Here is a 14,331-nt window from a genome sequence, read left to right as displayed (position 1 = left end):
TGTTTCATATTGTGCCAGAGTTTACCCATCTCTTATTTTATTTCTTTGACTTTATTTCATACTTTTTTTTACATTATTATTTTATTTAAAATTTTATTTTTATTTTCTCAAAAAAAATTTTTTTAAGATTTTAAAAAAATTTATTTATACAAGAACTGGGCCAGGGTATAGGCTAGATGTGTGGGACAGGGAGCGGATTCACCAGAGAGAGAGAGTGGGGAACAGAACAGGCAGACTGATGAAATACACTGCTGAGGGGAGCAGTGGGCATAATAAGAGGCACATGAGAGGAGAGGTCTGCTGCGCCGTGTGGGTTGCTCCGAGGCAGGCTGGGATCAAACCCATGCTGTAGAGGCTGTGGGCAGCTTCACAGTGCAGTGCTCAACTGCCTGCACAACCAGGGAGGCCCTTCTCAAATTTTTAAAAAACTGAAATAACAGGGCCTCCCTGGTGGCGCAGCAGTTGAGCACTGGGTTGCCAAGCTGCCTGCAGCCTCTGTAGTGCCAGTTCAATCCCCAGCTGCTCCCCGGCCACCGGAGGAGGGTCCCACAGGGCACGCAAACCTCTCCTGCCGCCCGCTGCTCCCCTCAGCAGTGTACTTTGGTCTTTCTGCCTGCTGTGCTCCCTGCTCTGGCTCTGGTGAATTCTCTCACCCTCCTGCACTTCTGACTGTACCCAATACTTGTATAAATAAATAAATAAATAAATCTTTAGGGGAAAAAAAAAACTGAAATAACATTGCATTAGAACATTGTATAAGTTTCAGGTGTGTGTCATTGAAAATATGCTGAAAATTGTATATACAACATTGATTTGCTACTTAGAGTTCAGTTGTATATTTCACTATCTAGTTGGCCCCTTTTACTCTATTTACCCACTTACTTTCTCGTTTCCTATCTAGTAATCATGGGTACCTTGATAGTGTAGGAGGTAGCATTATCAGTCTCATATTTTATATTTTTACATTTAGATCTTGGAATTGTTTTTCATTTACCCTTACCTATAGTATGAGGTATGGATCTAATTTTATCTTTTTCCATATGGGTGTCAAGTTACACCAGCATCACTTATTATAAAATTTGTCTTTACTCCAGTTAATCTAGTACATATGGATTGAATTTCCGTATGTACTTGTATTCTATTTAATTAGCCTGTTTCTCTAGCTTGTGTGAAACCACACTGATTTAATTATATTTTGTACACTAGTTATAGTGTACAAAATATTTTCAAAATATCTGTTTGGATCAGTTCTCCCTTTGTAGCTTTTCTTTGTCAGTATTCCTGGATATTTTTGGAGAGCAGTTATTTTCAATTACTAAAACTGTTAGAGGGGAAAATTAAATTTATTATTTATTTTAAATTGAGATATAATTGACATAGAATTTAAATTTGGCTCCTTCCTGCTAAAATTTTCCTCAGAAGCTTGTTATTTCTCTGAAAGAAAATATATATGCGTCTTTTGGATTTGGTCTGTTCTTTGTTTTGTTTCCTCTGGTACTTGTTCTAAGCTGGCTATTCTACAAAACCTGCTGGTCCTTTGTTCTCTATACTGAAAAGATGAACAAAGAGCTATAGGTGAGTGTAGAGTTTTCTGCCTTCACCTTAGATAGAACAGTGACGGAGGCCTACTATGTGTGTTATTCGTTACCTGTGTGCTATCACTCATTTGTACTGTTGCTATTTACTGCTCTGGGAACCTGGTCCCTAATGTTTTGCAGAAAGGAAAATTTTATTCCTGTTTTGAGTTGTTCTCAAGAATGTAATAATTGCAAAATACTAATTAGTATTTCTTTTTTCAAAAATGTGAAAGATGTATTTGAGTGCAAAAATACAAAGCATTAAAAATCTCCCTTTTCAAAATGAAACTGTGTATTCCATCAGTCAGATGGAACAAAACATTGAGGTTTTGTATGGTAAAAAATATATTTTTAATTTTATTGTTGAAATAAAATTTGCTTTCAAAAAAGAATTTTCCAGATCTGTGTTGAGGAGTATCATTAACTTGATCTTGTTTTTAAATTGTCAGAATATCTGCTTTTTTAAAGAAGTTGATTTATTCCTGTTCAATAAAATATGTCTGGGATTTTGGAAATTTGATTTTGTTTTTGGTTCTGTAGTTCATATTGACCATGTACTATTCTTTATTCTCCAGAAGATTATGTATTAGTAGGCCTGAATGATTTGTATAGTTCCATTTGATCTATTTGTTGTTCTATGTATTTATCTATTTATTCTTACATTGAAGGAAAACCTAAATGTCAAACTGGTGGAAAATCTAAGAGGACGATACAAGGCACTCATAAAAGTACTAAACAGGTATGGCATATACAAATTTTTACTTACTGACTTTTCAGCTGTAAATCTGCTTTTCCAGTTTTTGAAGTTTGTGTGTTATATCTTCATGTAAAAATTTAATTCTTTAACAAATGTATATTTACTGTTATATGTTTAGCTGGTACTAAGTAAATTTACAAATATTAACTTATTTAATTCTTTTTTTTATGTTTATTTTTTTAATTTTTTTTTAAATAATAAATTTTATTTTTATATTCCCCATACAATTGCAAACCCCCCCCCCATTCTGACCCCAATCCCTCCCCTCCCATCCCCCACCCCCCAAAACGTGTCTCTGGTTCATAGTTTTTTGTTGATTTTGATTTTCACTTTCTTATAGTTATTCATTTTCCTGGTCCCTTATTTAAGTTTTCTAGATTCCTGCTATGAGTGAGACCATCTGGTATTTTTCTTTTTCTTTTTGGCTTATTTCGCTGAGCATGATCCCTTCCAGCGCCATCCATGTTGCTGCAAATTGCATGTGTTTATCTTTTTTGAATGCTGAGTAATATTCCATGGTATATATGTACCACATCTTCTTGATCCAGTCATCTATTTTTGGACATTTGGGTTGTTTCCAAAGCTTAGCTATTGTAAATAGTGCTGCTATAAACATAGGGGTGCAGGTGTTCTTTGGAATTGATGTTTCTGTGTCCTTTGGGTAAATACCTAGGAGTGGAATTGCTGGATCATATGGAAGCTCTATGTTTAGTAGGTCCAGAAATCTCCACACAGCTCTCCATAGTGGTTGGACCAGTTTGCACTCCCACCAACAGTGCAGAAGAGTTCCTTTTTCTCCACGCCCTCGCCAACATTTGTTGTTGCTAGTTTTTTTAATATGTGCCATTCTCACTGGTGTAAGATGGTATCTCATGGTAGTTTTGATTTGCATTTCCCTGATGACAAGTGATGTTGAACATTTTTTCATATGCCTGTTGGCCATTTGCATTTCCTCTTCAGAGAAGTTACTTTTTTAGCTCTTCTGCCCATTTTTTGACTGGATTATTTTCTTTGTTGTTGTTGAGTCTCATCAGCTCTTTGCAGATTTTTGTGATCAGTCCTTTATCATTAGTGTTGGGTGCAAAAATGTTCTCCCAGTCAGTGGGGTTTCTCTTTGTTTTTGTTATTGTCTCTTTTGCTGTGCAGAAGCTCTTTAATTTGATGTAGTCCCAGCTGTTTATATTTGCCTTCACTATCACTGCTTTGGGTGATGTGTCTGTAAAGATGTCTTTGATGTGCATATCACGTAGTGTTTCGCCTGTATTTCCTTCTATGTATTTTATGGTTTCAGGTCTTATGTCTAGTTCTTTAATCCATTTTGAGTTGATTTTTGTGTATGGTGTGAGGTAGTGGTCAAGCTTCATTCTTTTGCATGTAGCGACCCAGTTTTCCCAGCACCATTTATTGAACAAACTTTCTTTGCTCCAATGCATAGTTTTTGCTCCTTTGTCAAAGATTAGTTGGCCATAAATCTGTGGGTTTATTTCTGGATTTTCTATTTGATTCCATTGGTCTGTATGTCTATTCTTGTTCCAAAACCATGCAGTTTTGATGATTATGGCTTTGTAGTAGAGTTTGAAGTCTGGGAGTGTGATGCCTCCATTCCCTTCTTTTTTTTTCAGGAGAGCTTTGGCTATTCAGGGTTTTTTGTCATTCCATATGAATTTCATCAATAATTGTTCTATTTCTTTGAAGAATGACATTGAAATTTTGATTGGAATAGCATTGAATCTGTATATTGCTTTTGGTAGGATGGCCATTTTAATAGTGTCTATTCTTCCAATCCATGAGCAGGGGATGTCTTTCCATTTCTTTGTGTCTTCTTCTATTTCTTTTAACAGTGTTTTATAGTTTTCTTTGTATAGGTCCTTTACGTCTTTTGTTAGCTTTATTCCCAAATATTTGATTTTTTTTGTTTTGATAATAAAAGGGATTATTATTTTTTTTTATTTCTTCTTCTTCAGATTTATTGTTTGTGTATAGGAAGGCTACTGACTTTTGCGTGTTGATTTTGTATACTGCCACTTTACTGAAGTGATTGATGAGTTGAATTAGTTTTTCTGTGGAGTTTTTGGGGTTCTCTATGTATATTATCTATCATCTGCAAATAGTGATAGTTTGACTTCTTCTTTTCCTATTTGGATTCCTTGTATGTCTTTCTCTTGTCTTATTGCTCTTGCTAGGACTTCCAGTATTATATTGAAAAGCAGTGGTGAGAGTGGACATCCTTGTCTTGTTCCAGATCTTAATGGAATTGCTTTCAGGCTTTTCACCATTGAGAATGATACTGGCTGTTGGCTTGTCATAGATGGCCTTTATGATGTTGAGGTATGTTCCTTGTATCCCAAGAATTTCAAGGGCTTTTATCATGAATGGGTGTTGCACTTTGTCAAAAGCTTTCTCAGCATCTATTGATATTATCATTTGGTTTTTATATTTCTTTTTGTTGATGTGTTGGATAACGTTGATTGATTTTCGGATGTTAAACCATCCTTGTGTCCCTGGAATAAATCCTACTTGGTCGTGGTGAATTATCTTATTGATACATTGTTGGATTCTGATAGCTAAAATTTTATTGAGGATTTTTGCATCCGTGTTCATTAGGGAGATTGGCCTGTAGTTTTCCTTTTTTGTGTTGTCCTTGTTCGGTTTTGGTATTAGTGTAATGTTGGCTTCATAGAACGTGTTTGGTATTGTCCCTTCCTTCTCAATTTTTTGGAAGAGTTTGTGAAGGATAGGCACTAATTCGTCTCTGAATGTTTGGTAGAATTCATTTGTAAATCCATCAGGTCCTGGGCTTTTGTTTTTGGGGAGGTTTTTGATTACCATTTCAATTTCGCTGCTTGTCATTGGTCTGTTTAGGTGTTCTATTTCTTCTTTATCTAGCTTTGGGTGATTGTAGAGTTGTAGGAATTTGTCCATCTCCTCTAGATTGTTAAACTTGTTTCCATATAACTCTTCATAGTAGTTACTGATTAGTTTTTTGATTTCTGCTGTGTCCGTTGTGATTTCTCCTCTTTCATTTATGATCCTGTTTGTTTGTGCTTTCTCCCTTTTTTCCTTTGTGAGCCTGGCTAGGGGTTTGTCTACTTCATTTATTTTTTCAAAGAACCAGCTCTTTGTTTCATTGATCTTTTGGATTGTTTTTTTTTTTAGTTTCAATTTCATTTATTTCTGCTTTGGTTTTTATTATTTCTTTTCTTCTACTGGTTTTGGGGTTTTTTTGTTGTTGTTTTTCTAGATCTTTCAGCTTCGAGATTAGGTTGTTTCTTTGAGTTCTTTCTTGTTTCTTGATGTGAGCTTCTATTGCTATATATTTTCCTCTTATTACTGCTTTTGCTGCATCCCATACATTTAGGATATTGGTGTCCTCCTTGTCGTTCAATTCAAAAAATTTTTTAATTTCTTCTTTGATCTCCTCATTAGTCCAGTGGTCTTCCAGTAGTGTGGTTTTTAATCTCCATGAGGTAGGACAGTTCCTTGCCTTCTTTTTATGGTTTATTTCTAGTTTGATGCCTTCATGGTCAGAAAAGATGGTTGGTATGATTTCAATCTTGGTGTATCTGTTGATGTTTGTCTTGTGTCCCAGTATGCGATCGATCCTGGAGAATGATCCGTGTGCGCTTGAGAAAAATGTGTCCTCCGTTTTTTGGGGGTTTAGTGTTCTATAGATGTCTGTTAAGCCCAAATGCTCTAGGTCCTTATTTAGAGCTTTAGTTTCTTTACTTATTTTTTGTCTTGTTGATCTATCCATTGTTGATAGTGGTGTGTTGAAGTCTCCCACTACGTATGTGTTTTCTCTGATGTCTGTTTTCAGAGATGACAACAATTGTCTGATATATTTTGGTGCTCCTTCGTTTGGTGAGTATATGTTAATGTGTGTTATTTCTTCTTGAAGTATTGTCCCCTACATGATCAAAATGTAGTGACCGTTGGGGTCTCTTTTTATTTTTTTGAGTTTGAAATCTGTTTTATCTGATATAAGTATAGCTGTTCCTGCTTTCTTTTTTGGTCCATTTGCTTGTAGGATTGTTTTCTATCCTCTAACTTTGAGTCTGTTTTTATCTTTTGTAGCTAAATGTGTTTCCTGGAGACAGCAAAAGGTTGGGTTTTGTTTCTTAATCCAGGCTGCAACTCTGTGTCTTTTTATTGAAGAGTTTAGTCCATTTACATTTAGAGTTAATATTCATATGTTAGCATCTGTATTTGCCATTGTGTTTGTCTTTCCTTTGATTTTATTTATTTATTCTTTTAATAACTTTTTTTTTTTTTTGGCCTTCTTTCGTTGTTATTCGTCCCTCTGAGGTTCTGGCTTTAGGATTCCTTGTAGTATTTTTTGGAGTGGGGGTTTAGTTGTAATGAAATTCCAGAGTTTCTGTTTGTCTGGGAAGGTTCTTATTCTTTCTTCATAGAGGAAGGAGAGCTTTGCGGGATAGAGCATTCTTGGTTGGCATCTGTTTTCTTGGAGTCTGTTGACTATGTCTCTCCACTCTCTCCTTGCCCGTAGTGTTTCTTCAGAGAAGTCTGATGTCAGCCTGATTGGTTTTCCTTTGAATATTATCTGTTTCCTCCCTCTTGTCAGCTTCATTATTTTTTCCTTGTCCTGGATTCTTGGGAGCTTTACTATTATGTGTCTTGCTGTATTTTTCCTTTCGTCGTGGAAGTTTGGTGTTCTTCTTGCTTCTTGTATATCAATTTTCAGCTCCTTCTTCACATTTGGGAAGTTCTCTTCAATTATCTCTTTGAATATTTTCTCTGTTCCTACATCTCTTTCCTCTCCTTCTGGTATTCCTATAACTCTTATATTTCCTTTCCTCATGGAGTCAGATAGTTCCCGAAGTCTTTCTTCGTTCTTTTTCCTTCGTACTTCTCTTTCCTTTTCTGTTTTGGTTCTTTTTATTTCTGTGTCTTCAAGAGTACTTATTCGTTCTTCCGTTTCATCTTTTCTGCTTTCATTGCTTTTCCCAGAGGTCTTTAGTTCCTCCATTAATTCCTTGATCTCCTGCGTTTCTTTTGCTTCTCTCTTTAGGGATTCAATTTCATTCTTCTGACCATTGTTTTCCCTCTTTAGGGACTCAATTTCCTTCTTCTGATTATTGTTTTCCTCTATGAGTCTGTCATTTTTTTAATCATGGCAATTTTAAATTCTCTTTCTGGAAGGCTCAGAAGTTCTTCCAAGTTACTGTCGTTGCAATCTGGGCAGTGGTTTTCTTTTTGTGGTGTGCTTTTTTCCTGAGGAGTTGTTAGGTTGCGTGTGGTTCTTCTACTCCCTACTGTCTGTTTTCTAATTTGTCGTATGCATTGGGACACTGTGTTGCTGGGACTGGCCGGCATCTTGGGTGAGCTTCTCCGCTCCCCTCTGTCTGTTTCAAGCAGTCTTTACTGAAGAAAGGTCCCTGTTCTAAAATGCCGATGTGGGGACACACTCCCCTGTGCGCTTGGTCTGCCCCGGCGTTGGGTTCCCGCTCCCCTTCTGAGTTTGGACTGCAGGCCAGAAGGAGCCTGGCGTGGGCGAGTTTCCCCGCTCACCTCTGGCTCCTGAGGGAGTCTTCTGCAGGCAGTCTTTACTGAAGAAATGTCCCTGTTCTAAAATGGCGATGCGGGACACACTCCCTGCGCGTTCAGTCTCAGGCACACTCTTCTGCGCGCATGGTCTGCCCGGGCCGCGGGTGCCCGCTCCCGCTGTGGGCTCAGACTGCTGGTCTGAAGGTGCCTGGGGTGAGCTAACTTCCCAGCTGACCACAGGCTCCTCCAGGAGCCTTCTGCCGGTGTCAAGCAGTCTTTTCTGAAGAAAGGTCCCTGTTCTATGGGGTGTTAGTGACTTTTTTTCTGGTCGCTAGGTGGCGCCAGAGATCTCTCCTATTGTTCTTGCGAGCTGTTTTTTTTCACCCCGTGGACAGGGAACAGAGTGGGAATGGTAGGGAAAACCTCAACGGCTTTGGGGTGCTGTGTCTGCCTTGTGCCCCACCAACGTGGAGGACCCTCGCCCCGAATTTCGTGCCCAGGGTCTCAGTTCCAAAGCCCCAGGTCCAGGACGCGGGCTGTAGCCCAGTTTATTGGCCGCAGGAATGGCGCCTTTTGCACCCCGCTCCCGTGTCCGGGTGCCTGGTTTCTGATTACTCAGTGAGGGACTTTCACCTCAGTGAGGGCCCCTGCGAGTCTCCCCGCAAGCCTAGGTCGCAGTCGTGGGTACCTGGGCAGCCGCGATCCGCATTTGCTTTTCAAGTGTGCAGCTTTTCCGCGCAAGCTTACCGGCTGGCCCGGGGCTGTGTAGTCTCCGGGCGTCTCTGTTGTTCTCTAATGGCGCCCGGAGCCGTTTGCTCACCTCCGCGGCGAATCCTGCAGGGTTCTCCACAGCCCAGTTCATGGGTTGTGGTGGCTGAAATAGTTCCTTTCCACTCACAGTCCCGCTTGATGCATAGTTTGTTCTTGTTGGTCGTTTTAGTTTGTTTTTTTCCTCCTTTCTGTTGGTCAGAGAGTGCCGACTTTGTGGGTGGGGGAGGGTTGCAGGGTTCTGCGCTTTCCTCCCTTATGGCAACTTCTAGTCCTCTCTTATGGCAACTTTCTTTTTTGGGTAGTTTGCTGGAGTTGTCCTTTTATCTTCCGTGTCCCAGTTCTCACTGGGACCTGCCGCTTTTCCTCCCTATTAACTTCTTTTTTTAATGGGAGATCTTACTCACAGCATCTCCTCGCCGCCATTTTGCTCCGCCCCCTTTAACTTATTTAATTCTTATAGTGTCCTTTGATGTAGGCATTATTATCTTTGTTTACAAATGAGAAAATAGTCGAATGATAACTTGCTAGTAAGTTAACACAGGTGAGATTTGAACACAGACCATCAATTTCCAGTTTATGCTCTTAACTCCTCTGCGGCACATCCCATATTTGTGAGTTCTTCTGTGACTTCCTTTGTTTCATGATGCCTTTAGGTGTACTATAGTAAAGATACATTGACTCTATACATTTTCAAATTGCCCTACTAACATTTTAGAGAACACAAATGTACCTTATTTAAAAAAATTTTTTTTGTCTAGTTATAGTCAGGGATTTAATCCATAATTACTTTCTCTGAGTTTTTTTAATTTATATTATTATAATTTGATGTTATTAAATATACCAAATGATTATATATAACCCCAAACACAGAAGGCAAAACATGGGTTATAATCAAGATGTCATTGTGAGTTCTCAAAAAAATACTCTTTAACTCCTCATACACAGAACCATCAATGATATCTTTGTTGTAATTAAAAATGACAGAGAATTTTCAGTAATAAGTTGAACATCTCTGTGGAACAGAAATAAAACAAACACATACATTGACAGCTAAGTGGATTTGAGGACACACATTTTTTAAATGTCAAGTTCTGTGGAGGGGAGGCTAAAATGACCTGATTGTGTTGAGAAAATAGATCAATTATAAAACTTTAGGCTTGTGCAGGATTCTGCCCTAGGAGACAAAAATAGCAACAGTCAGTCTGGGGTTGTATCCTGCAGTAAAAGGGAATGACCCTCTGATTTAGGATTGTAGGGTGGGAGTTTTAAAGCCACAATAAAAGACCTTTGGAAGTGGGACTGTAAGGGGGCCAGATGATGGTAACCCTAAACTAGTACATATGGGGTGAGGGTTAGTAAAGTGAAAAAAATAGAAGAAAATCAGACTCAAAATAAACCCTTGAAGTATCAGAGCACACAAAGAAACAGTGTCATAAAATATAAACAACCTGTTCCACAAATGAGGCAAATGAGGGCATTTATTCCTGAGGTAATGAAATAAAAGGCATTTTTCTAAAGAGGGAGGACTTTCAAATAAATGAGCTTAATTCCTCAAAGGACAGACTATAAAGCAAAAAGAGAAATTATAAAATCAAATGTAAATGGATATCACTTTTAAACATTCATAGATAAAAATAAACTATTGAGAAATGCTAGAAATTTAAAATTTAAAATACTACTGAGGGAATTTAGAACATAGCTCAGAGAACTAAAAAGTAGGAAAAAATGGAAGAATTTTAAGATTGATAAATTCTAATACAAGCCTTCTTGGACTTCTAAAAGTAGAGAATAGTTGGCATAAATATTTAAAGAAATAATTTTGAAAAATTTCCTTACTTTCTGAGATTTATTTATTTTTTAAAGATATATTTATTTATGCAATCAACTGGGGTACAGGCCAGAGGTGTGGAGGGGTGAGAGGACTCATCAGAGACAGCGGGGAACAGAACAGGTAGACTGACTGAAATACACTGCTGAGGAGCAGCAGGCGCGGCAGGAGAGGTCTGCTGTGCCATGTGGGCAGCTCCCTGGCTGGGGCTCGTTCCCATGCCTCAGTGGCTGCTGATAGCTTCATAAGTTGCATTTTAACCCTTTGCACTGTCAGGGAGACCCACTTTCTGAGTTTTAAAGAGCCCTAGTGTATTTTTTTTATTTAAATATTTTATTTTATATAATTCTTACATCTTTTTTCATCTTTGCACAATGTATGCATTTTCGCTTTGGTTATATTCCCCACACAATTGCACTCCCCCCCTTATTTTGACTCTAGTCCTTCCTTTCCCTGTCCCACCCGCCCCAACTATTGAGTTGGCTATGAGCACCACCCACTGACTGGCATGTTGCTCCTCATTGTTCCTCTTAAAATTTCCCCACTTTAAATTTTTTTATTTTTTATATTTTTACATCATTTTTCATTTTTGCACAACTATGCATTTTCATCTTGGTTTTATAGTACCCATACAATTCCCACACCTCTTGTTTTGATCCGACCCCCTCCTCTTCCCGCCCCCCCCCCCGTAGTGTGTCTCTGGTTTATAGTTGCTTATTGATTTTGATTTTTACTTTGTACTGATTAGTCTTTTTCCTAGAATGTATACCTAGAGTTATATCTAGGTATTTAGGTATATGAGATGATTGACACTATTAGGCAGAAAACAATAAAAGATCATTAAAATAAATTAGAGAAGACTTAAATAAATGGAATTGTACTGTGTTCATGGAGTGAAAACATAAATATTATATAGGTTTATAAGATGTGAGTTCTTTTCCCAGCCAACTTTCCTGTATATTCAGGCAAAATCCTAGCAGGTTTTTTTTCTTTGTGGAAATTGAAAAGCCAAAATTTATAAGGGGATATGAAGATCTATAGATATCCAAAACAATCTTGAAGAACAAAGTTGTAAGATTTAGTCCACTATTAATAGATAACAAAATAATATAGTTACTCGTAGTCATAATTTATAGGTGTTTTTTATTTGTATTATGCCATGTTAAACCTGCATTTCTTTTCCCATCAAAAAAAAAAATTAAAGAGTATCAGTGTATAACTGTGGAACTCATAAGGATAAATAAAAATAGATTAATACCAGGATACATTTTAGAGAATTTCAGAATGTTAAGGAAAAATACCAGGAAGTAAACAAAACCAGACATGAATTTCAGATTAATAACCTTGTGAACTAAAAAAACAATAGAGCCATATTTTCAAAATTAGAAGGCAACATAGCATTTATTTTTTGCCTGCTCTCCCACTCTCCCCCCCCTTCCCTCCTTTCTTTCTCTTGTTTTACATCCTTATTAATATTTTGGCAGTGTAGGTTTTCTCCTTCATGTGTGGTCACTGTAGCTCTCCTACCACAAAGGCACCCGTATTCTTCCACCATAGTCCATTGTGCTCTCCACACTATCCCCTCTGAACTTCTCTCCTCCACCCCCAATGCCTCAGAACCATGATCAGCTTTTAAGTGTTGGTTTAAAAGTTTGTCTTTGTCTGACCCTTCGTTTGGTTTCTCTATATTCCCCATGTAAGTGACACCATGCAGTATATTTCTTTTTCCTTTGGCATATTTCATTGAGTACAATCACGTCTAGCTCCATCCATGTTGCTGTGAATGGCATAAATTTATTTTTTTTGATCGCTGAGTATTTCTCTCTCTCTCTCTCTCTCTGTGTGTGTATAATAGCTTGTTTATCCATTATCCATTGATCTGATTTTGGGCATTTTAGGTTCCTTCCATATCTTGGCTATTGTAAATAGTGTTGCAGTAAACATAGGAGTGCTGCAATAAATATAGGAGTGCTGGGTAGATTATGTAGGAATGGAATTATTGTGTCATATGGCAGATCCATTTTTAGTCTTTGAGGAACCTCCACACTGCTTTCCATAGAGGCTAGACTGGTCTACATTCCCAGCAACAGTGTAAGAGGCTTTTCCTTTCTTTCCTTTTTTTTTTTTTTAAAGATTTTATTTATTTATACGAGAGCTGCAGGCTGGGGTACAGGCCAGAGGTGTGGGGGGTGAGAGGATCCACCAGAGACAGAGTGGGGAGCAGAACAGGCAGACTGACCGAAATACACTGCGGAGGGGAGCAGTGGGCGAGACAGGAGAGGTCCACTGCACCGTCTGGGTATCTCCCTGGCCTGTTGGGTATCGAACTGGTGCTGCAAAGGCTGCAGACAGCTTCACAGCACTGTGCTCAACCCTCTGTGCCATGGGGGAGGCCTGGCTTTTCATTTTTGTCCACACCTTTGCTAGCTCTTGTTTCTGTCTTTTTTTTTTTTTTTTTTTTAATATGGGCTATTCTCACTGGTGTGAGGTGGTATCTCATGTGGTTTTGGTTTGCATTTCCCTGATGAGTGATGATAAAGATTTTTTTCATGTGTCTGTTGACCATTGGCATGTTTTCTTTGCAGAACTGTCTGTTTAGCTCTTTTGCCAATTTTTTGATTGCATGGTAAGTTTTCCTTTGTCCTTTTGTTGAGTTGTATGAGCTCTATGTATCAGTTCCTTGTCAGATGTATGTTGTGCAAATATTTTCTCTCATTTAGTGAGGTATCTTTGTTTTGGTTACTGTCTGTTATGCTGTACAGAAGCTTTTTAATTCAATTTATTCCAAATATTTACATTTTCCTTTGTTTTCCTTGCTGCTAGGAACAAATCTGCTAAGATATTTCTAAAGTGTATGTCTTGGAGTGTTTGCCTATGCTTTCTTCTATGTATTTTGTGGTTTTATGTCTCACATCGAAATCTTTTATCCATTTTGAGTTGATTTTCATGTATGGTGTGGCAGAGTAGCCTAGTTTCATTCTTTTGCATTGGCAGTCCAGTTACCCAGCACCATTTAAAGGCTATCTTTGTTCTGGTATATATTCTTCACTTGTTTGTCATAGATTAGTTGTCAACAGTTTGTCATTGGGCCTCTCAATTCTATTCCATGGAACTTTGTGTCTGTTTTTGTTTACATATCATGCTATTTTAATAGCATGATATTAACATATCACTAACAAATGTTTCAGTAACATTTGTTCCATTTCTTTGAAGAATGTCAATGAGATTTTTATTGGGATTCCATTGAATCTGTAAATTGCTTTGGATAGGATGGCATATTTGACAATTTGATTCTTCCAGTCCTTGAGCAGGGAATAGCTTTCCATTTCTTTGGGTCATCTTCTGTCTTTTTCAAGTGTTTTTCAACTTTTCACCCCCTTTGTTACATTTATTCCCAGGTGGTTTAACTTTTTTTGGGGTGGGGGTGAGATATGAAATGGGATGGCTTTCTTAATTTCTTCTTTTATAGATCACTGTTTGCAGATAAGGCAGCAACTGATTTTTGTGTTTGCGACATTTATAGTCTGACACTTAGTTAAACTAGTTTATTATTTTAATTAGTTTTTCCATGGAGTCTTTGGGAGTCTCTATGTCTTTTTTTTTTTTTTTCAAGATTTTTTATTTTTATTTATTTATTTATTTTACAGAGGCATGTTTATTTCTTTATTTATTTGTTTTGTTTGTTTGTTCTGTTTACACATGCACTGGGTACAGTCAGAAGCGCAGGAGGGTGAGAGAATTCACCAGAGCCAGAGCGGGGAGCAGAGCAGGCAGAAGGACCGAAGTACACTGCTGAGGGGAGCAGCGGGCGGCAGGAGAGGTCTGCGCGCCATGTGGGACCCTCCTCCGGTGGCCGGGGAGCAGCCGAGGATCGAACCGGCACCGCAGAGGCC

General features: G+C 38.1%; 1 protein-coding gene across 3 annotated transcripts in view; it reads left to right on the top strand.

Annotated features, from left to right (window-relative positions):
* SCAPER (S-phase cyclin A associated protein in the ER) overlaps positions 1-14,331 on the top strand; it is a 196,622-nt gene that overhangs the window by 41,809 nt on the left and 140,482 nt on the right. For 2 of the 3 annotated variants that reach the window (XM_054699971.1, XM_054699972.1), the window contains exon 4: positions 2,246-2,316. In XM_054699971.1, coding sequence (XP_054555946.1) covers positions 2,246-2,316 — 71 coding nt within the window. Of the gene's footprint in view, positions 1-2,245; positions 2,317-14,331 lie in introns of those variants that run through there. The other variant, XM_054699974.1, reaches the window with a different exon arrangement.

Source organism: Talpa occidentalis, unplaced genomic scaffold (genome assembly GCF_014898055.3).
Source record: "Talpa occidentalis isolate TD23 unplaced genomic scaffold, MPIMG_talOcc4v2.1 talOcc4.11, whole genome shotgun sequence".
Classification (NCBI taxonomy): Eukaryota; Metazoa; Chordata; class Mammalia; order Eulipotyphla; family Talpidae; genus Talpa; species Talpa occidentalis.
The sequence above is the reverse complement of the archived record's forward strand: the minus strand, read 5'-3'. Positions and strand labels throughout refer to the sequence as shown.